Source organism: Anolis carolinensis, chromosome 1 (genome assembly GCF_035594765.1).
Source record: "Anolis carolinensis isolate JA03-04 chromosome 1, rAnoCar3.1.pri, whole genome shotgun sequence".
Taxonomy (NCBI): Eukaryota; Metazoa; Chordata; class Lepidosauria; order Squamata; family Dactyloidae; genus Anolis; species Anolis carolinensis.
The window spans coordinates 179,410,886-179,434,338 of NC_085841.1; the positions used below are offsets into that span (position 1 = coordinate 179,410,886).

Here is a 23,453-nt window from a genome sequence, read left to right on the forward strand (position 1 = left end):
TAAAACCTAGGAGATTCGGAGCTTGTCGAACACTACTGGGGAGGGCATTCCACAGTCGGGGAACCGCCACCGAGAAGGCCCTGTCCCTCGTTCCCACCAGCGAGGCAGGTGGGACCGAGAGTAGGGCCTCTCCAGATGATCTTAACACCTTAGTTGGTTCATAGGAGGAGATACGTTCGGACAAGTAGTTTGGGCCAGTACCATTTAGGGCTTTATAGGTCAAAACCAGCACTTTGAATTGGCTTGGTAGCATATTGGCAGCCAGTGGAGCTGGCTTAGCAGGGGGGTAGTATGCTCCCTGTATGCTGCTCCAGTTATTAATCTGGCTGCCACTCATTGAACTAGTTGAAGCTTCCAGGCCGTTTTCAAAGGCAACCCCACGTAGAGAGTGTTGCAGTAGTCCAGATGGGATGTAACCAGAGCATGGACCACCGTGGCCAAGTCCGACTTCCCAAGGTACGGGCGCAGCGAAGGCTCTCCTGGCTACCACCGAAACCTGGGGTTCCAGGCTCAGCAATGAGTCCAGGAAAAACACTGCACCCCGAAACTTTGGATGATCTCTCCCAGCAGCTCCATGTATATGTTAAACAACATGGGGGACAATACCGAGCCCTGCGGGACCCCACAAGACAATGGTTGTGGGGCTGGGCAGGTGTCCCCCACTGACACCATCTGGGAGCAACCCTCCAGGAAGGACCGGCGCCACTGCAGAACAGTACCTCCAAGCCCTATCCCAGCAAGGCGTCCCAGAAGGATACAGTGATCGACAGTATCGAAGGCTGCTGAGAGGTCCAGCAGAACCAGCAGGGACACACTCCCCCTGTCTAGCTCGCGGCGTAGATCATCTAAGGCGACCAAGGCTGTCTCAGTACCATGCCCCGGCCTGAAGCCAGACTGTGCCGGATCCAGAAAATCAGTGTCAACCAAGAATGCCTGGAATTGTGCGGCCACCACACGTTCCACGACCTTGCCCAAAAAGGGGAGATTGGAAATAGGCCGATAGCTGTCCAGTTGAGTGGGGTCCAGTGATGGCTTCTTCAACAGCGGTTTGATCACAGCCAATTTGAGGCTCGCTGGAAATATGCCTTCCTGAAGGGAGGCATTCACCACCACCTTCACCCACTCAGCCAAACCCCCTCTGGCTTCTCTCACCAGCCAGGATGGGCAGGGGTCTAGGATGCATGTGGTAGCCCTCACTTCTCCAAGCACCTTGTCCACATCCTCAGCCTGCACAGCTATTCTATTACCATTCAGAATCTTATTAATCTTATGCATCGCCATCTGTCTGAGGTTCTCAAAAGTACTCATTTTACTTTCTTCATCATCCTGTATCCTGTTTTGCATTGTTTGTCCTCTTTCTCCCTCCCTCTTTCCCCTGGGAATAGTTTAGTAATCTTACTATACTTGTTATAGTTGTTCAGTCATGAGGATAATCTTATTTAATTCCTTATATTTATCTTTTCCCTTTATTCTGGAAATGAGACCTTTCTATTTTGCCTCCCAGGTCTGTTTGGTTTGACCCGTCCTGTAATAGCTTTCCTTTCACTAATATGGTCTTGCAGTAGGTAGTCTGATAAATATTTATACCAAGTTTTTGTATCCCATTTCTTTTGGTTCTTCCAACCTAAGGCAACTGAAGCTTACATTGCATTTAACATGTGTTTTATTATTTCCTCCCCATTGCCTTCCATTTTTGAACAAAAAATGTGTTTTGTTCCAATCTATTTTTATTCCCAGCAGCTCTTCCATTTCCTTCTTAATTATATTGTAGAATCTTTGAATTTATTTTACATTCTCATCACATGTGGGTGTATGTTCTGGTTCTTCCACAATTATGTCAGCATTTTTTTGGGCAGGTTCTTGTTATATAAGCCAATTTCACAGGAGTTCTATACCATTTTGTAAGTATTTTCCATTGCATTCCCTTAATCTTTAAATGTTTTATTTTATTAATTGATTTTATCCAATTGTCTATTTCCCTCTCACTGCAACTTAATTCCTCCTTTCAGACTTCTATCAGGGTGTATTTTGTGTTATATTGTTTTTCTGTGATTATTTTGTATATGAATTCCGTAATTTCTTTCTCCTTCTCTACTTTCCATTTTATTATTTTGTCATGATCTGTTTCTGGGGTTTCCTTACTCTTCGATTCTGTTAGCTTTTTAGACAATCATCCCCATAGTAGCCAATGTCCATGTCCGCACTTAGCTTTTATCTCCTCCCATTGTATTACTGTTCCGTCAAATTTCACTAAGTCCTCAATCTTTGTTATACCATGTTGTTCCAATTTCTTTAACATATTCTTGTATAACTGGGGTTTTCTATTCTCTATGGATCCTATTAGGAGTTTGTCTATTTTATTTATTGGAAGCTTATCTTGTCATTTCCCCCCAACATACCATTGTTGAGGTAAATGGGCCTCTTTATATATTTTTTAGGTCTTTCCCCCCAGTTTTCCCTATCAGACACAATCCGTATTCCCATCCATTTGCATCTTATGTGGTCGTGTGTAAAATATAACACATGTTGTAGTGACCCCCAAACATAAAATTATTTTGATTGCTACTTCATAACTGTAAATATTTGATATGCAGGAAGTATTTTCATTCACTGGACCAAATTTAGCTGAGCACACCTGCTCTCCCCTCCATGCTTGGAGTCTCAGAAATGGCCCTCCCCTTGCCTGATGCCAGCTGAGAGGCTGGCCAATCACAGCAGGAGGAGGGCTTTTGATGGGAGGATTCACCATCTGTTTCCAAAAAGGAAGAGAATGATAGGTGGAGAGATCTTCAGCCTTCTCTGCCAAAGGGGTTCCTAAGACCATCAAAAATATGTGTTTTCTGATGGTCTTTGGTGACCCCTCTGACGCCCACCTTGTGACTCCCCCAAGGGTCCTGACCCCCTGGTTGAGAGACACTGAGCAATGGGAATTCCATTTGGGTTTGGGACGCACGGTTTAAGAAGCCCTGATCTAGAGAACATTCAAAATGGCAAAGAACCTTAGGAAAAATGAGCTTGTCTTCAGCAAGTGGTTGCAGTTCTTTGCTCAGTCAAGCCTTGTTGATGTTGCTTACAGGATAGTAGGGTCTGTCACAGTTTTAATTCTTATAATTTGTTCACCTGTTTGTTCTAATCTGTTTTTTCTCTTTTACTGATAGAGTCCCTGGTAATCAAAATAGATATATTTTCTCGCATTTTGTCATACTGTGATACATACATGGATTACTTCTGTGAATGAAGTTGCATTGCTGTTCTGGTTCTTTTCTCATTTTGCATCTTTTTATTTTGTCAAGTGGAGGAGTGGTAGGGCAGGTTTTCTTATTACATTTTGTAAACATTGTTTAATTGCAATTGTTTTCTTCTTCCTATCTGACTATTTCTAGCTGATTTCATGATTCCTGAAACAGGATGCACTTGTATTTCCTTTGTGTGCAGCTTCTCCCCTCCCCCATCCCAGTTGCTTTGGCATCTATTGTTATTTGTGCTGTTCCTTAAATAGGTTCTCCTTTATTACTTTATTGTTCTTATCTTTACGACTTTATCTCTTTGTTGCTGTATTTCTTTTTCCTGCTTTATTCCTCCACCACATCTTCTTAACTCCAGTTGCCAGGTGACATAAATCTAATCTGATCTCTGATTTCCTTCTGAGAAATTTTAGGCTTTTATAATATCATTCTGAGTTTTTCCCCCTTTTGATTTCTCCTTCTTGCCCTTTGTCCTGTGTTATCAAATCTTTGCTTAATCTTCATCCTCTTCCCATCGTCTGCCAAAAAAGTTTTCTACAACATTTATTTCATGAAGCAATTTTTGCTTGTTTACTCTTTCTAAACAGTCTTCTTCTTTATCATTGTCAGTAACTGTCCCAATACATCCACAACTTTACATTTGTTTTTTTTATCATTCTCCTGTTTCTGTTTAAAAGCTTCCTTTTCATACCTCTGTTAATTGTGATTGAACTTTTATTAATTGATAGTTTAATTAGATTGCTCACATTAACCCGCAGTAAGCGTGTGAGCCTTTAGTTCAGATTATCTTGGAGATGCATTTGAGAATTTAGTTTCACTTTATTCTTGACCAGAATTTTCCATGATTTGTAAAGTCCTTGATATCCCAGATAGCAAAAAAGGGGGATACAAAAAGTTTGATTGTGAGAAGATGAAAAACAAAGCCAGATTTGTCCATGCAGACCCAGGACTTAGAATACTAAACTTGTAAATGCCTGATTTTGAATCCATTAGTATTCAGCCATGGCGTAATGCAGTCATAATTCAAAGGCATGCTAGCTATAGGATGTTAGATTGAAGCACAAGATTTCTTCTAGCCAAGCATCCTTCCATTAGCTAAACTCTGAGATTATAGGTCCTTCCACACAGTCATATAATATCAAGGCAGAAAATCCCACAATATCTGCTTTGAACTGAGATAAGAGTCCACACTGCTATATATTCCAGTTCAAAGCAGAAAATGTGGGATTTTATTCAGCTGTGTGGAAGGGACCATACTGATAAGCACTGCAGTCTACAAACAGAACATCTCTGCTGGCTAAGATCTTCTAGCAGAAGAGCCAAAAGAGTGGTGGACAAAAGTCGGGTGAGGAATGAGAGGACTATTTTCAATAGTTTGAAGAATCAACAAAAGTTTACAAACAGTGTATTTGTGACAAAAAGCATTGAACAAACATTAAGGATTTAAATGTGGAAGATAGAGAAAGTAATACATTTAAATTAGACTTATTTGTGCACATCAAAACCACTGTTCCACAATACTGCCAATTACATTTTTCAGAGGCAGAGTGGAAGGTTGAAATGTACCCAGTGGAGGTAGGTTAACCGTCCTTGCAAGCAGAAAACTTAAAAACATCTGGCTTCATCCTTCCTCAAACATACAATTTTTCTGTGTGCAGTCCCGCTCCCTGACAAGGGAATATTTAAACATACAACCCACCCACTGTTGAAATTATAAATGGTTCTGCTATCTTCCTCTTTTGTGTATCATCAATGTTTTTTTTGGTATTGAATAAGTCTCACTGTGTTTGCTGCAGCTCTTCCCCTATCAACACATCCCTCTTTCTTCTTTGGATGCTTCTTTGTCTAGTTATCTCCTTGTTTTTCTTGTTTGGTTACAATCTGTTATAATTAGCTTCTTGGTTTATCTTTCTAACTCCCCTGTTGATCCTTTTTACTCTTTGTGGTTCTTTAAAATGGGAAGGAAGTGCTTAAATCTCATTTTCAATTTTCTAAACAACAGGGGCATTTTCTGTTTTTCTTGATGTCTTTCCTCTACATTTGAAGCTGTTCATCATACAGTTCGCCCTCCATATCCATAGATACAACCATCCACCACATAAAATATTTAAAACCATCTCCAAATAGCCAACCTTGATTTTGCCATTTTATATAAGGGACAAAGTTGTCCTAATTCTCGGGGTTCACTCGGTATGCCAAGCTCTGATCAATTTCAGTGAAGACATGCAGGGTGTGGGGCAGAATGAAAGATCTTTTTATCACACAGGTTGACCAAGGAAGGTCAACCTGAGCTAGGAGAGCTTCACAGATCAGTCCTGCATCAAGCTTACAGAATCTGACATTTTATAGACATTTGGTAATACAGTAGAGTCTCACTTATCCAACACTCATTTATCCAACGTTCTGGATTATCCAACGCATTTTTGTAGTCAATGTTTGCAAAATACCTTGATATTTTGGTGCTAAATTCGTAAATACCGTAATTACAAGATAACATTACTGCGTATTGAACTACTTTTTCTGTCCAATTTGTTGTATAACATGATGTTTTGGTGCTTAATTTGTAAAATCATAACCTAATTTGATGTTTAATAGGATTTTCCTTAATCCCTCCTTATTATCCAACATATTCGCTTATCCAACATTCTGCCGGCCCGTTTATGTTGGATAAGTGAGACTCTACTGTACCATAATAGACAGTACAAATAACAATCCACAGTCTTATTGGTGTAAAGTATGTGGTAGGAAATTTAATAAAGCCTTTCACTGAAAGAATGCTTGAGTCTTCCTTCTGTATCTGCACTGTCACTTTCCACAGCTCATTAACATGGGAAGTGATTGTTTGCTGGTGGATATCAGGGTTGTGAAAGGAGAGACTCCTTGATTAAACAATAGATCGTAATGGATAACAATCCATGAAGAAGGATTTGAGATTTCTTTGTTGATGAATTCATTGTGTTTCTGTGAATATCAATAGTCTTCCCAAGTGAATCTGCATTCTGATCTCAGGTCTTACGACCTTGTCAGATGGCTGCCAGACTCACTCCGCTTCGTCGAGGGGCATCGGGAACCAGGCGCCCCACGCCCCTCATCGCCCAGCTCCTCTTTCAGCTGATTCAATGCGGGGAAGCATGAAGTACGCAACTTCCCTCCATGGATTCCAACTGCAACACGGGGAAGCTTCCCGTGTTGCCATGGTGGTGGCATGCACCAGCTCCACCCTCCTTCACCCACGGAGCCGTGTTAGCGTCGTATGGTATGAGCCGGTGGGCTCTGTAGGAGACCTGGGCTAAATCAGCGCAGCTGCCAATTTAGTCCTTTATGATGAGGTCATAAGTCCAGGGGTGAGGCTGAAATCAACATTCTGGTATCTCGAGCCCATTATGTGGCGGTAGGGAAGAAGGAGAAATTGGCAGTGCCATTCAGCAGGGGGTGTTTTCCTGCTTTCAAAGCCAAGTGAGGCAACTAAAGGTCATTTACCTGAACCTCCACTTTTTGGGGTCCTAGTTTTCAGATAACTACACTATTGTCTATAATAGGACTTGAACACCCACAAATTTTGGTTTTCATGAGGAGTCTTAAAACCAAATCCCACTTTAATGCAACATTTCCAGAGTTTTCTATACATACAGTAGAGTCTCACTTATCCAAGACTCGCTTATCCAAGGTTCTGGATTATCCAAGGCATTTTTGTAGTCAATGTTTTCAATATATCGTGATATTTTGGTGCTAAATTCGTAAATACAGTAATTACAACATAACATTACTGCGTATTGAACTACTTTTTCTGTCCAATTCGTTGTATAACATGATGTTTTGGTGCTTAATTTGTAAAATCATAACCTAATTTGATGTTTAATAGGCTTTTCCTTAATCCCTCCTTATTATCCAAGATATTCGCTTATCCAAGGTTCCGCCGGCCTGTTTAGCTTGGATAAGTGAGACTCTACTGTACATATTTGATTTTTACTTATCTGCTCTCCCTCCCTTTTGTCCATGACTACTTTCTTTCTGGTATCTCAATCTGAGGGATTCATCTTTTAAATACTATTGTGAATGTAGAGTACATTGACAAATTCTCAATTTTCAAAAAAACAAACAAAAAACTATTAGTAAGTTTCAGATTGTTATCTTTCTAAAAGTTATAATCCTAAATATGCCTGTTGGGGATTAAGACCTATTAATATCAGTAGGACTTAGTTGTGAGTAAGCATCTTTAGGATGACACAGCAGTACTCCATCAGGGCGTAAAGCACCAAATTAAACTTTGACAAGAGCCAAGTACATTTGTTTAAAAGGGAGTTTAAATGCAGAATTCAATGAACAGCTCAACATTTGGGCACTATAACTCCTGGCAGCTCCACTAATAATGGTGGGATGCGGGGTTGGCAGTATATGTGCAAGGGTATCTAGATTCCCGGCACTGCCAGAGTTCTTTTAACTGCATGCTCAAATGTATGCCCTATTATGTCAAATGGGTTTTAGACAAAGAAATGTGTGTATATATGTGCATGTGTGCATAATATATTGCTGTGGTGTGCTTTCAAGTTATTTCTCACTTGTGGCAATTCAAAATTAACCTTCTCATTGGGCTTTTTATTATTATTATTATTATTATTATTATTATTATTATTATTATTATTAAACTTTATTTGTACCCCGCTAGCATCTCCCGAAGGACTCGATGCGGCTTACAAAGGCCAAGGCCTCAACACACAATATAACAATACAAAACAAAAGGCAAATTAAAAACAATTAAAACAGTATAAACAACAAGCAATAAACAATATGCTAAAACACAATAAAACTGGGCCGGGCCAGAGTAATGGGTACAAGATTAAAAGTGCTGATGTGACAGGTGATATATAAGGCTTCTAGGGCTTTCTGGGCAATATTTGTTCAGAGGGGGTTTGTCTGAGTCTGAGAGAATATGACTTACCAAAGGTCACCACTTTTCTGATGGCTGAGCAGTAGGGATGTGCACGATTTCGTTTTTGTGTACTGGATTTGAATGATTCTGCAGATTTGGTTGCTGAATACATGAAAATGAGCGATTTGGCCTTACAGCGGAACAGAGTTGAAAGACTTTTAGAGAGATTAAAAGAAAGACTGGGGAAACATATTCTCAAGTGGGCTGTAGATTGGAAAAAGCTTTGCAGAGATGGCTTGAAGGAAGTAAGGTCACAACATTTGAGGAACTGAGAAATCTAGTGGGTCTAGAACAGTTCTATAGGCTTGTTCCAGCTCAGATGAGGTGGTTTATAAAAGACAAAAGGATCAGGACAGTGGCAGAAGTGGCTAGTGTCCTAGATGAGTTGGCAGGAGACTTAGAAGGAAGCTCCCCACTATTTAGGAAGCCAAAAGAGTGGATCCCAAGAGAAAGAGCTGACAGAGTTAGTCAGAGTCCTGGAAAGGGGAATGCCAGCTCAGGAACTGCCCCATGTAAAATCCTTTGTTACCACTGTCATCAAGAAGGACACGTCAAATCCTCCTGCCCAACATTGGCGAACCTTAAACATGAGACCCCAGCTAAGTTTGTTAAAGTGGTTAAAAAAGCCCAACCACTGAATGAGAGTCCCACTCTGAAAGAAGAACCTGTCAGAATTATGAGGGTGTGGAGTGTGGATCAAAGAGTTAATAAAGATTACTTGGAAGAAGTAAAAGTAAATGAGGAGAAACTGCTTGGGTTAAGAGACACTGGTGCAGGGGTGTCACTAGTGCGCCCACAGCTTGTAAAAGATGAACAAATAATTCCTAGACAAAGGTGGCACTAAAAGGAATTTATGGGCCAGTTTTCGAAGTGCCAGTTGCCAAAATCCCAGTCCATTATAAAGCCTTTAATGGGAATTGAAGAGTTGTTGTATTGTCTAGTTTGGAAATTCCTGTGCTGATAGGGAATGATTTATCCGAGCACTGTAAGAGGGTCAACATTGTAACTAGGAGCCAGAGTGAAAAGGCGGGAAACTCTGAGGGGGAAGAAATTACCTCAGAAGTGGCTTCTGACTCTCGTGTTAATAGTGTGGAAGAGTTCCCAGTGCAGTTGCCACATAGTCACACAGAAGAATTCCTAAGAGAACAGAAACTAGATGAAAGTTTAAAAGATCTGTGAGAGGAAGTGGGTCCACAAAATGCCAGACCTACAATAGAGAAGCCCTATATTTTTAAGACCTTAGATAATGAATTATTTAGAGTGGCCAGACACAAACGAGGCCCCACTCTGTTTGAGGAAACTAAACAGCTGGTAGTACCTCAGAAATACAGAGAGAAGATAATGAGAATGGCCCACAATGTACCATTTAGTGGACATCTAGGAATAAAGAAGACCAGATATCCAGAGGCTATTCCCCTGAAGAAAACTGATTCCAAAACTGTGGTACATACTTTGCTGAACCTGTTTGTGCATGTGGGGTGTCCTGGCTCACCAACTATTGTGCAGAAGAGCCCCTCTGGGACCCCTGGACATCTTGGGAGCAGATGGGAGGAGATACCGGAAGGAGATGTTGTCGGCTACGTCGAGGATCTCCAGATACATTTGTCCATCATTAGAAACTGTGCAGCAGAGAGTCTAACAGCAGCCCAGAATTGTCAAAAAGAATATGCTGATCTACAATCAAGACATAAGACTTTTATAGTAGGGGATAAAGTGTTGGTGTTAAAATCCAGAGCATCGAAAGGGAATGTTTAGCCATTGTGTGGGCAACCACAAAATTAAAACCTTACCTGTGGGGAAGAAAATTTACCCTATGCACAGACCATTCGCCCTTAAAGTGGTTACACCAAGTAAAAAGTACCAGTAGCAAATTAATTCGGTGGAGTTTAACCCTCCAGGATTATGATTTTGATGTTAAGCACATCAAAGGTACACATAATGTAGTTGCGGATGCATTGTCACGGCTAGTTACATGAGGTAACCAAATAAACTTAAGGTAATGGTACAGTGTAAATAAAAGGTAATGTATAAATGTACTGTTTTAAAATGTCTAAGCTGTTTTTACTTGCAGATGCATGTAATATAATTTCGACATTGCCCTAATGAATGTTATGTATTGATGCAAATGGTTTAATGTTTAAACGCATTGTGTATAAAAATGTTTATCTTGATTGTTTAGCACAGTTTAGATAAGTTGGGAAAAGAAGATAGTTAGGGTAGATAGCAAAAAGATAAGCCTTTTACCTTCAAAGAGTAGTAAAACCACTCTTTATCCGGAAAGGTTTCTTAGGCCTGGGAGGGATTGTAGTGAACCTTACCTATTAGGCCTGGAATGAAGCCTGGGTAACAGTGAGTGAGGCAAGCCTCCATTTTGTAGAGGAATGCCAGGCAGCCATCTTGAGTGTGGTTAGAAAGAGGGAGGAGCTTAAAGAGAGACTCCTAGGATTGGCCAACCAGAGCAGATGGGAGGAGCCAAATCTTGGAGTGCAGAGAAAAAAAGAGCTCCAGGGAGTTCTGTTTTGGGGTTTGAAGAGAGCAGTTCGGTTTTGGAGTTTGGAGTGTGTGTGTGTGAGAGAGAACTGAAAGCTGTGAAAACTGACAGGCTAGGTCAGGCAGTTTGGATTTCTTGAGGGGAAGATAACTCAAGGGATTGTCTCTCACTACTGGGCTGGTTAATAGAAGGACTCTAGGTTAGAGTTAATTAACAACCCAGGGAAACTCGTGACTATTCTCAGCAAATAGAGCAAGGGTTTTTGTGACCAATAGATAGATTGGTTGGAACTGTTTGAAACTAAGTGAAATAATCTGAAACATACAACTAAGTTAAGCTGAAGAACGTCTGTAACCGATTACGCTTATGAACCTCTCTGAAGTAATCATTTACCTGTTTTTAAGAAAATAAATGTTTATTCTATTTTCAACTTTCAAAAGCCTCCACAGAGTATCTTTCCATCAAGGTGCCTTAATAAAAGTTCCAGAAATACAACAATAAAATACCACAGAAAAGCCTCATAGTGAACATCAGTTAGGGAGCCGGGGGTAGAAACAGTGTGGACAGGGAATGGGAGAAGTTTGCCTCAGACACATTTAACAACAAAAATCCTAAAAACATTTTAGGTTGGTTGCAGCTACCATTTAAAAAGAAAATCTAAAATCAAACGGTATATCCTCGCCTCTCACATACGTGTGCTTGCGTGAGAGTGTGTAGAGTGGAGAGGTGTCTGATATATTTGGTGTCTGCTTTTCATTATATTGGTAGCTGCGGTTGGATTAAAAAAGATTCCCCCCTGCCTGAAGGAGTAGCCTCTTAACCTCTCCCCGCTCAGTCATTTCTATTATATTGGTGGCAGCGGTGGGATAAAAAAATTCCCCCCTGCCTGAATCTTTTTATCCCACCGTGTTATATGGCTGTGTGGAAGAGCCCTTAGAGCCCCGATCCATCACTCAGACCACTACACAATGCTGGCTCTCAATTAATGTTCATACATTATTTTTTTTACAGTTGTGATAGATCAATATTGTTCTTAAATTACAAATATGGGATGGCTGACTGCCTCAATACATGCTTAAAGACACCTAATGGGGCTTATGAAGCAACTCTGATGACTGAGGTTAGAGGAAAAATGCCACCTATTAAATTAGTGGTTCCCAACCTGTGGGTCCCCAGGTGTTTTGGCCTACAACTCCCAGAAATCCCAGCCAATTTACCAGCTGTTAGGATTGTTGGGAGTTGAAGGTCAAAACATCTGGAGACCCACAGGTTGAGAACAACTGTATTAAAGCTATTTTCTCACCCCACTTTACTGCCTTTCCTCCTCCCCCTTGCCTCATCTTAATCTCTTTCTGCTCTTTTTTGTGGCTCTGGAAAGAGCACCACAAGTGCTGCATGCCTGCCTGTCTAAAGACATGCACTTCGAGCTGCTTGACAGAAGATCTGTAGGCAGACAGGCTGGTGGCACTACGGGATGAGGCAAGTGTTGGGAGAAATGAAAGCAGGGATGGAGCAGAAAGAGCAAAAGAATCTCAGTGGAAGTTCCAAGGTATAAGACATAGAGGTGCCGCAATGGAGGAATTCATGGGAAAGTATGGGTGAGAATAGAAGTCTCGCACAAATAAAACATAAATAAGAAATACATCAGTTTGTTGCTCCAGATGCTCTAACTAATGGATGGGCTAATCATATTGTTCAGTGATTTCATGGTAGCGATAGGACTAGACCATTCGTTTTTTGTTTATGCCTCTGGACCTTTCCAGATAGGTCCTATATCCCAGCTTTTCTGCTTTAAATTGGATTATATGAGTCCGCACTGCCAGAAAATCCGGGATAAACAGAAAACCTGGGATTAGATCCTAGAATATAGGGCCTGTCTGGAAGGGCCCTCTACTTCTAATGCCAAAAATCACCACACAAGCTTTGTGCTAAGGATTGTTGTGTGTTTTCTGGGCTGTATGACCATGTTCCAGAAGTATTCTCACCTGACGCTTCACCAACATCTATGGCAGGTATCCTCAGAGATTGTGAGGCATATGTCTCACAATCTCTGAGGATGCCTGCCATAGATGTGGGCGAAACATCAGGAGAGAATACTTCTGGAACATGGCCATACAGCCCAGAAAACACACAACAACCCTGTGATTCCGGCCATGAAAGCCTTCGATAACATTTTGTGCTAAGATTGATTTGAATTGGACTCACCTTGTTCCAAGTTCAGTACTCTGAACCTGCTTTCTCTCAGAGCAGAGCTTGCTATGTAAATGTTTTTCAAGGCTAAAACATAAGAATAGCATCTGGCAGACAGACAAGCAACATCATAAGAAAAGTGAATACTTTGCATATTTTCCAAATTAATTTGCATATTATGCAGAATAGTCTCCTTGCCTTTAGAGAACTGGAGTATGTCAATCTGATTTTAGCTGGCTGTGCAGCTTGTTGCATTCTGTAAAAGGTAAGAGATATAAATCAGATGCATACATCAGTTGGCAAAGACACTTCATTTCCAACTTAAAAAAATATATTCTGTGTGCATATATGAGTCTCTGAACTACAAGTTTGCGATTTAATGCTTAATGATACTCCTAGGCCGTGACATCACCAGGAGGCCATCCCTCGTTCTCAAGGTTTGGCACAGAAAAGTTAGAACCTGGCAATCCTAACAGCAATGCTGAGAGATGACAGACAAAACTGCTGGCTCTAATGTCTGACTTCCCATATGACCAGTGTACCTGTGACATTTCCCTCTTACTGCCACCAATTATGCCAAAGTAGTTCCTTTGTTTGCTTTTGCTTGCCAGTGCTATACAATCTGGAAAACAGCAACCATAGCATATTGCACCAACTATACAATACACAAATTCTACTACATTCCTTTTTTTTTTGAAGCTTTGAAGTTTTAAATGTGATCCTGACAAACGTCACAGAAAGGTATCCTAATCTAATTCAAGAAAACTGATAAAACCAAAGCATAAATTGGATGCAACAGCCTTTGCCTGCACAACATCTGTATCCCATAAAGTTGCAAGGTAATGATTCCAGCTCCAAAGCCTATCTGGTTCTGGATTGCTGTGAGTTTTCTGGGCTGTATGTCCATGTTCCAGGAGCATTCTCTCCTGTCGTTTCGCCCACATCTATGGCAGGCATCCTCAGAGGTTGTGAGGTCTGGTTCACTTTTTCCTTTTAGAATTTAGCAAATAAGCACAAAGCAATATTTTCTTTTTGCAAATAAATGGATGAAGGCCAATTTTACCAGGAACCTCATGTGCTATTTGGAGTACATGTGAATCCCATACAAAGATGTTAATATTTTATCATTAAAACATCACTTGGACCGAACTCTTAGTCCATGCTATAAGCAGTTTTTCCTGTGTCTATTCAAATTTCTTTTCTGATGAATTATAAACACATCTCAACAGCAGAAGGAGATGAATGTTGAAATATTTATGCTGACCACATTCAAATTTCCTACTGGCTTGGTAGAAGGAATAAAATTACAAATTGCAGTGGAGAGTTGGCATGTTTGCATTCACAAGAGAAATTCTACCATTTTGTTGCTTACAGTGTTATGGAAACAGAATATTGAAATGGATTCATGGTGGGCAATTAATGGCTGGGGACACCAATTGCTGACAGTGTGCATTTCCATTATCAGAAGCAGAACCTCCACTGTTTGTGTTCTAAGAATTTTATTTGTGAGGTGAAGGGTGAAATGAAGTGTAAGAAAGTGAAGTGAGGAGAAAGAAGCTGTAGACTTATTACGTGGTACTGACATTTGTAAATAAACCTTTGAGCAGAAATGAGATTTAATGTTTTGAGTGAAACATGGAAGAGGAAATGAACTGCAGAGGAGTAAGAGAAAATGAGCACCGATTTTGTTGGAAGTACCAATAGATATAAGTTTATTTTATCATTTTTGTTTCTCTGAAGGGTAGGGAATTTAGAAAAAGCTATAGAAGAGCTGGAAAAGGGGTATATAATAAAGAGAGATTACAAATATATATAAAATTAAGGGCTAATAAAGAGGAATTGGAAAAAAATGAAATAGATGAAGTTCAAGAAAATTTAATATACTTAAGAAGAGGATTTTTTGAATTTAGTAATAGGAATTCAAAGATGTTTTCTGGAATGCAAAGATACAGAATGGGGGACGCCTGGCTTGACAGCAGTATGTGCGAAAAAAACCTTGGAGTCCTCATGGACAACAAGTTAAACATGAGCCAACAATGTGATGCGGCAGCTAAAAAAGCCAACGGGATTCTGGCCTGCATAAATAGGGTTATAGCATCTAGATCCAGGGAAGTCATGCTCCCCCTCTATTCTGCCTTGGTCAGACCACACCTGGAATACTGTGTCCAATTCTGGGCACCGCAACTGAAGGGAGATGTTGACAAGCTGGAATGTGTCCAGAGGAGGGCGACTAAAATGATTAACGGTCTGGAGAACAAGCCCTATGAGGAGCCGCTTAAAGAGCTGGGCATGTTTAGCCTGCAAAAGAGAAGGGTGAGAGGAGACATGACAGCCATGTACAAATATGTGAGGGGAAGTCATAGGGAGGAGGGAGCAAGCTTGTTTTCTGCTGCCCTGCAGACTAGGACGCAGAACAATGGCTTCAAACTACAGGAAAGAAGATTCCACCTGAAGATCAGGAAGAACTTCCTCACTGTGAGGGCTGTTCGACAGTGGAACTCTCTTCCCTGGGCTGTGGTGGAGGCTCCTTCTTTGGAGGCTTTTAAGCAGAGGCTGGATGGCCATTTGTCGGGGGTGCTTTGAATGAGATTTCCTGCTTCTTAGCGGGGGGTTGGACTGGATGGCCCATGAGGTCTCTTCCAACTCTACTATTCTATGATTCTATGGTTCTAGATCCACACACAGAAAGAAAATGAAAAGTATGATAAACACAATAAAAGACAAAACAGGCATAGTCTGTAGATCAATAAAAGAAAAACTGAGGGTTTTTGAAGAGTTTTATAATGAGTTATGTCAAACAAAAGCCAGCTCTATAGAGGAAATTAAGAAATATGTGGAAGAAAAACTGGGAGAGTAAGCTGGAGGAGAAAGATGAAAAATTATTGGAACAACCTATTAAAAGAATAGAAATAGCGGAAGTTATTAAGAATTTAAAAGCAGGAAAAACTCCAGGTATGGATGGATTGGAAACAGAATATTACAAAAGTTTTAGAGAAATATTGATTACAAAATTGTTAGAATTGTATAATGGAATAATGAAAGGAGAGAAAATACCAGAATCATGGTATATTAATAATAATAATAATAATAATAATAATAATAATAATAATAATAATAATAAAAACTCTGAAGGGAGTGTAGATAGCACCCAGTTTGTTGCTTTTCCCAGAGACCTTCAATGCTGTTAGGATAGCTCAATGGCTGTATACCTGGAGCCACCTTTGTTATTTAAAGCAAAATGCTTTTTGTTGCTTGAGCTGATCCTGTAGAAAAATAACCTGACCAGAATAGTTCACACACTAGTATTCATAGGTAGACTACTTTCAAGGTACACTATGTGGGCTATCTCTGAAAGACAGTGGTCCCTTCTACGCTACCATATAATCCGGATTATCAAAGCAGATAACGCACATTATCTGCTTTGAACTGGATTATATGAGTCTACACTGCCATATAATCCAGGTCAAAGCAGATAATTTGGATTTTATATGGCACTTAGAAGGGGTCAGTGTGGAAGTTTCAACAAGTGTAATATGCAGCAGCTAGATTGCTGACAGGGATAACATATCATAGCTACATGCCATTAAGGGAATAGAACCGGCTTTCAATATGCTTTCAGTGCATGTTTGTATCTAGCTTGTGATGATATGCAAAGCCTTCAATTGCATGGGATTGTGACATCTGAAGGCATGCTTTTTCCTGTATGCACCTGCCTGAAAACTGAAACCCTCCTTCATCTGTCACCAACAGGAGCAATATCATACTAATTTTGAATAGTTTTACCTTGCGTTTAACTCTTTAAACTTATGTGGCTTGACAATATTGTGTGTGTGTTGCTGGTATAATCTGTTCCCCAGATTTTTTTTCTTATAGGGAATGTTAGAACATTTAAATAAAGAAACAAGTCTCCTAACATCTGTCCACACATTGCTCTCACATGGATACTTATTTAAGGCAAATATTACATTGTCTTCCACTACTGTTAAATGGCCAATACAAAATGCCTGTTGGTGCTTTATATCAGCTCCAGAAATTACATATACAAGCAGGGAAGAGAAATAAAAGTGGCCACACTGGCTTGGCAAGGAAGCACCTTGCTCATCTCTTACATGAGACTTCTTTCTGCAGGCTATATGTGTAGGTGGTAGGGAGTTCCTACTTGGGAAAAAGGTGCACGCCTACTTTTCAAACAAAGCATCTTTTTGGAATGCTGTCCATTTTATCACAAAGGGAATAAAGAATGCAAATAGAGCATGGTATAATTAACACAAGTCAGTACTGCTCCGGCTCCTTCCCTTTTAGAGAGGCAAACTGTTGCCTTTGCTAGGAGTTACTGCATTGAGAAAGCCAACTATGTGGAGTGTACAGATGAACTAGGTGTCTGAAAACTATGCTGTGTGGAGAAAGCTCATACACAAAGTATTCTGAGATTTGCTGTGTTACGGTTTAAGGTTTTTTGGCAACCTGAGGCTGGGGAGAGAAAAGCATTTCTTTGCTCATCTCAAGGTCTTCCAAGGATGGGCTCCCTCTTCCAGCATCTGAGAGTGCTGCTGTGGAAGAACTGGCTGAGTGTCAAAAGGCAACCAGTAAGTATAACAATTCAGCTGAAATGAGAGAAACCCTTCTGTCTCTTGAGGTCTGGGATGAAACGGATAGTGTGTATGCATGCATGTGCTAAAGGTGGAAACAGTATTTGCTAGAGGAAAAACAAAACTGAAGTGGTGATATCTGTGACAAATAGCCAGAGCTCAATTGTTTTAAAATAGAAGCTCTTATCTGACCTGCTAAAATTGTTGTTATTCTACTTAATTGGGATAATGACCTTTTGCTGTGTTGTTTAACTGTGATATTAGACAATCCATCATTCCCAGAAGTGGTTATAGTGAGTGTTATAACAGATAACACTTGCAAGAGTAGTTGTATTGGACATTAAACTAAATTGAAAATCCAAAATGCATACTGATGATAGATTATGCTCGTATCAAAGCGCCTTGACTTCTTCATCATGTAAGGATTGCTGAAAAATCATCATGGGGGGTGGAGTGACATAGACAGAGTCACAAAAGCATTCAGGTCTATGTGCTTAATTCTGGATGCTCCACAAAGAGTGTTCACACATGTATAAAATTGCTTCCCCACCTCATTCCCAAGATGTTGACAAATAAAGGGTCAAAACCCATAGAAAAAAGTCATACAATTTCTCCATTGAAACTATACATTTCCCTTGAGATCTATCACATCAAATAAGAGTGATCTAAACAAGCAGATGAATTAGTTAGCAAAAATGGTGTGACAGTATCACCACATCATAGAATAAGTGGGAACTACATGTATTGGTTTGGGTTTTCTCTCTCTAAACAACCCTGGGGATTGGAGTTACAAGATGAACATCTCACTTATTTGTAGTCTGAAATAAAGCAGCCATTCTGTCTCATCATCTTGGCTTCTAGGGATATTTCACGTTTCATTCACTCTAGTACTTGTTTATTTGTCTTTTTGGCTTCCATTGTGTCTGTAGAACTCTCCACTAGTGTTACATTTCAAATGAATTAATTCTCTTCCTATCAAATTTATTCACAATCCAGCTTTCACAGCTATGTATAGCAATGAGAAATATGATGGCATGGACAATTCTTAATGTGGTATTCAATGAGATACACCTGTGGCTCTTGTTTAGTTCCTTCATAGCTGCTCTTCCAAATCCTAGTCTTCATCCGATTCCTTGACTACACTCTCCATTTTGATTAGTAATTGAGCCAAGGCCTGGGGAAGCTTTCATTATATCAAAGTCTTAATCATCCACTATAAAAATATTCAAATTACTTGCGGGGAGATAGCATGATGTATTCGTAGGGGTGTTGAACTAGCATACTGGAAGACAAGGAATTACATACCCAATCAGTCATGGAAATCCATTTGGGCTCTTTTCTGAACAAATCTTGCCAAGAAAACCCTGTGATCCATTTGTCTTAGGGGTGTCATAAGTTGAAAACGACTTGAAGCCACACAACAACGTATCATGTGTGGTCATTCTTTCAGCAGACTCCTACAAGTGTGTAGCAGCTGTATTTGAGGCATCCCCATGTGTTAGACTTAATGGCTAATATCTATCAGACTTTGTATCATTATAAAATGAGACATTTATGTTTGTTTGACCTACTTCTTTTAAGTCAGTTCCCACAGGCCCAATACCTTATTAAACCTTCATTTCAGGAAGGCCCGTCTAATGAGGAATTTAATTAATTTGGAATAAACCAAGGAATTCTTAGTTTATTCTGAATTAACTCATTTTTTACCAGACGTGTCGTTTGGACGCCTATGATAAAATTTGAGACTGGTCTCACATTTTGGGCCTGTCTGGATGGGGCCTAAGAGGGTAGTTGTGATCCTTTATATACCAAAGATACCACTCATATGCTTGCTATAATGATCGTAGAGATAAATATATCCAGCTGCTGTTAAAATTACTGAAGGGAAGGTCTTTTTTTTGTAGATTTTGTTGTCGCAGTTGTTGTCATCAGATGAATCTTGGAAAACAACTAAATTTCTTTTCATTGCTTTGTAACTGATTTGCAGCTGTGTAACAAGAGACTGAAAGCTTACACTGCGAGATCTGATGATCTGTGGCAAAAAAATTAAATTGTATTTACAATTACTTACTTGTTAAGTTTTAACTGTGCGTAATAACATATTCTATTTGTTTGTTCATTGCAGTTACTCTGATTTCTTTGAACTAGCCCCCATCTACAATGCCATACAATGCAGTTTCAGAATGTCGTTTAACTTCATTGAACTGCATTACTGTACATGGCAATGTAGACTCCTATAATTCAGTGCAATTATAAAACTGTATTATATGGCATTGTATATGGAACTCTAATCTCTGTGGTGAATGGATGGTCATGTTTTATGAGGGGAGTCTGGTTGGCAACCCACTTCAGAGGTCTGATTTTCTTCCTGTGATCACCTCCCTTTTTCTAAAAGTGGAGTATCTTCTTTCACTCTGTCTAATTCTTGTTCTGTATTGGTTCATAAAACACCAAAACAGTTCCCCAGCATACTTTCATCCAGAGGCTAAAGGCAGGTTTTTTTGCCTTTCGAACTTTTACATTGACTTGTTTATCATCAGTGCAGCTGCTTAAGATATCTGTCAGTCCAAATGTGGCTATTGAACTGTGCTACATTAGGGGATATTTAATCTTTGCAGTGGTTTAGACTGAATCAAAATCCCCAGAAGTAAGGAGCAATACAGTGGGACAGATATGAAAAGAAACAGCTATGTGAATGTATATACTAGGACACAGGGTGTGTGCATGTGTGCCTGCTAGTGTTCCTTTGCTTCCCCCTTCCCTACAAGTATATTGTTACTTTGAACATGAATCTACTTCTATATGGATCTATATTTGAAAAAGAAGTCCATCTGAGAGGATCTTTGGGAATTTCCATCATGAGGTTAAAAGAGTCTTTGAACTCTTCCTTCAATGAATGCAAGCATATTATTTTAAATGAGGCAAAAGGTGTTTGTGTGTGTGTGTGTGTGTGTGTGTGTGTGTGTGTGTGTGTGAAAGAGATGCATTGCAAATGAAAAATCTGTTCAGGGTGGGCTTATCATTTCCATTACAAAACCACCTGATGCAAGAGTTTCTTTAAGTCGCATGTGAAACCACTCAGTGACTCAGGGATGGAAGGCACTAGTGGAGGCTGAAAGGATGATCCCATTCCACCTCCAGACCTCCTACAATGAGTAGGAAGATAAGGTCTGAAGGGAGCTGGTTAAGCTTGTTCAGCTTTATGTGGTTACAATCCTTCCAGAAGCAGAGGCGGTTCAACCACCAGGCCAACTAGGCAGTTGCCTGTGGCGCCATCTTGTTGGGGGCGCCATCGAGGCAACTCCTGTCTCCTGCGGCCTGCCTCCGCGAGGTATTGAACTGCTTTTTCTGTTGATTTGTTGTAAAACATGATATTTTAGTGTTTAATTTGTAAAATCTTAATGTAATTTGATGTTTAATAGGCTTTTCCTTAATCCCTCCTTATTATCAAACATTTTCGCTTATCCAACGCTTTTATTTTTCAGTGATTGGGTGTATTTTTTTTTTGGGGGGGGGGCAAAATTATGTTCGCCTACACTTGAAAAATACCAATGGCCGGCTCTGTCCAGAAGTGAAGGTTAGGTACAGCAAAGACAGTTAACAAACTCAGCCGGATGTGCTTATAATTTTCCTTTAGACAAGGCTTTGGGAGAGTGTGGACCTGGAGCTAGATGCATCTCCCCAACTATATTGTAGTCTTCAATACCTCTGGACTCACCACACTGCCTTTTTCTATTTGGCGTGTGTATTGATCAGGCATCCTCAATTGCAGCCGTCCAGCTGTTTGTGTCTCCGGCTCCAAGAATTCTGAATTTCTGATGATTGAACACACTAGCTAGGACTTCTGGGAGCTGGAGGCTAAAATTGCTGGAGGGTCGCAGTTTGAGAATGGCTGGTATAGATTGTGTTTTCTTGAATTGGTTAGTTTGTACTTGGAGTCATCCTTGGTTGAGTCAGGGCATGGCAATGCTGCTGAAAGCTGGATCAGAAACTTGAGACAGGCAGGAATGAAAAGCATAAGAGAAGGTTCAAAACTGCAAGAGAAGGACTGATACAACTATTTTGAAACTATAATCCACAGAGAGACTGCAGTGTCAGCCCCATTCACTCTATGCATATCTAAGCATCCTCTTGAAAAGTATGTGTGTATATGTATTTTCTTCATTTGTCAAACTTTTTTTTATCAAACTAGTTTACTTCATGTGGTTGTGTTTGATGCTTTATCTATCATACTTAATGGCATCACAAAAAACATCATCACTTTTGTATATATTATTGGCAGAACTTTTTCCTATGACATTGATAGATGTCATCTCCAGGCCTCAGGTTTGGATCTATAAACCCCAGGGGTAGCTTTGATCTAGAGAAAACCCTACTTTCTGGACTACCTTGGTAATCTCATTCCAGTGTGCAATAAGATTGTCAGCCCAAATCATTGGTGCACACTGGTGGAGTAGTATACTATTGAAAGTAATGCGCCACAAATGATTAACATCTACATGTACTCAGCCCTCTAAACTGTAAATTCTTCTTAAAACAATGCTTCATTTGCAGCATATTATATATTTAGGTGCCCATTCATATTTTGCTGTAGTTGGTCACTAGATCAATAGTGAAATATCTGAGAAGGCCACTAACTTGCTAATGTCTCAAAAATGAGACTACAATCCAGCAAGTTGTTCTCTCCAACAATCCCTCTATTATGCATACATCTATGCTCTCTTTACTAAGAACAAAGGCCTTTATAAAAAGTACCATTTAAGTTGAACACCAGCTTTAATATGAAAAGTATAATTCTTAAGATTTTTTCATATCTCAATTCAAATGGGCCACCATGGATGTTCTGTTACATAAAGGTTAGTCAGTTTCTTTGGAAACCACATAAATCTCTAGATGTCATACACAGTTTGGTTTTCTTTCTTTCTTCTTAACATTAAACCTGGCTTTCATGTTACCTTTCATCCCATTTTCACATATGGTGGAAGCTCATGGGCATTTTCACATTTGACAAATTCTGTGGCCTTTGAAGTATCACAATGCAACTGTTATATTGCCAAGGATAAGAAAGTGGAGATGTAGTAACAGGTCGCATCTTACATCAGTCAGTTATTCCCTTGCATGAAGGAAACAATTGAAAAGAAAGTTGTGAGTCATTTCAAATCACATGACTGTAGATTTAGAAAATACTACAAGATACTTGGTCCAACCCTCAAGATACCCAGTCCAACAGCTAAAGCAACTGTGAATCTAACTGTGGTGAGGTGAAAAGTACACTACGCATTCCTTTATTAGTAAGAAAGTAACTTATTGCTTCAAAAGGCACTTGTCTTAAGTGCAGTTGCATTTTTATCTTTTAACTCTCTCTCTGGGGTATAGCATCCTATAAGACATTTATTGGGCATCACTCATGAGTGCAATTGCTCCAATGGTAGTAAGAAACTGTGTGCTATGGCACAGGGGATAGCAGTGTGTGGTCCTTCAGGACTCTTCGTGGTCATTTCCTCCCATTATTTCCCAAATATTCATCACAAATTCCATCAGATGATCTCTAGAGATATGTGCTTTCATCATATTTAGTCCTTTGGGTGAATTTGGTATCAGGAGAGAGAGAGACTTTTAAAAAATGATAGTAAACAGGAAATGACTCCTTTTCACTTCTTGTAGTTATGACAGTAATCTCCCAGGACTATAAGCATATATCCTGCTCTAGTGGAAATTTGAGGACACTTTTTAAAAAAGTATCCTTTTGCAGGATGTTGTGGCCCCATAGCCTCCCATCGTTGCCCAACTTTGCTGTGGCACAATTTATTTATTTATTTGTTTCTCACATTTATATCCCGCCCTTCTCACTCTAAGGGACTCAGGGCGGCTTACAACAGTGACAACAGTTAGATGCCCATACAAACCAATATAAAACAGCACATAAAACAGTTAAAACTATTAAAATACATTATGAATTAAAAATATACATTTCAAACATAAAATCAGATCCGTTCTTCCTCATGCTT

At 39.8% G+C, this 23,453-nt stretch overlaps 1 protein-coding gene across 3 annotated transcripts in view; it reads left to right on the forward strand.

Moving 5' to 3' along the window:
- abca12 (ATP binding cassette subfamily A member 12) overlaps window positions 1-23,453 on the forward strand; it is a 212,858-nt gene that overhangs the window by 13,214 nt on the left and 176,191 nt on the right. The window contains exon 1 of one of the 3 annotated variants that reach the window (XM_008113539.3): window positions 16,873-17,442. The exons of 1 other annotated variant lie outside the window; for it this stretch is intronic. In XM_008113539.3, the coding sequence (XP_008111746.2) occupies window positions 17,374-17,442 (69 nt within the window). In that variant the 5' untranslated portion in view covers window positions 16,873-17,373. Of the gene's footprint in view, window positions 1-16,872; window positions 17,443-20,722; window positions 20,777-23,453 lie in introns of those variants that run through there. One more of the 3 variants, XM_062960963.1, reaches the window with a different exon arrangement.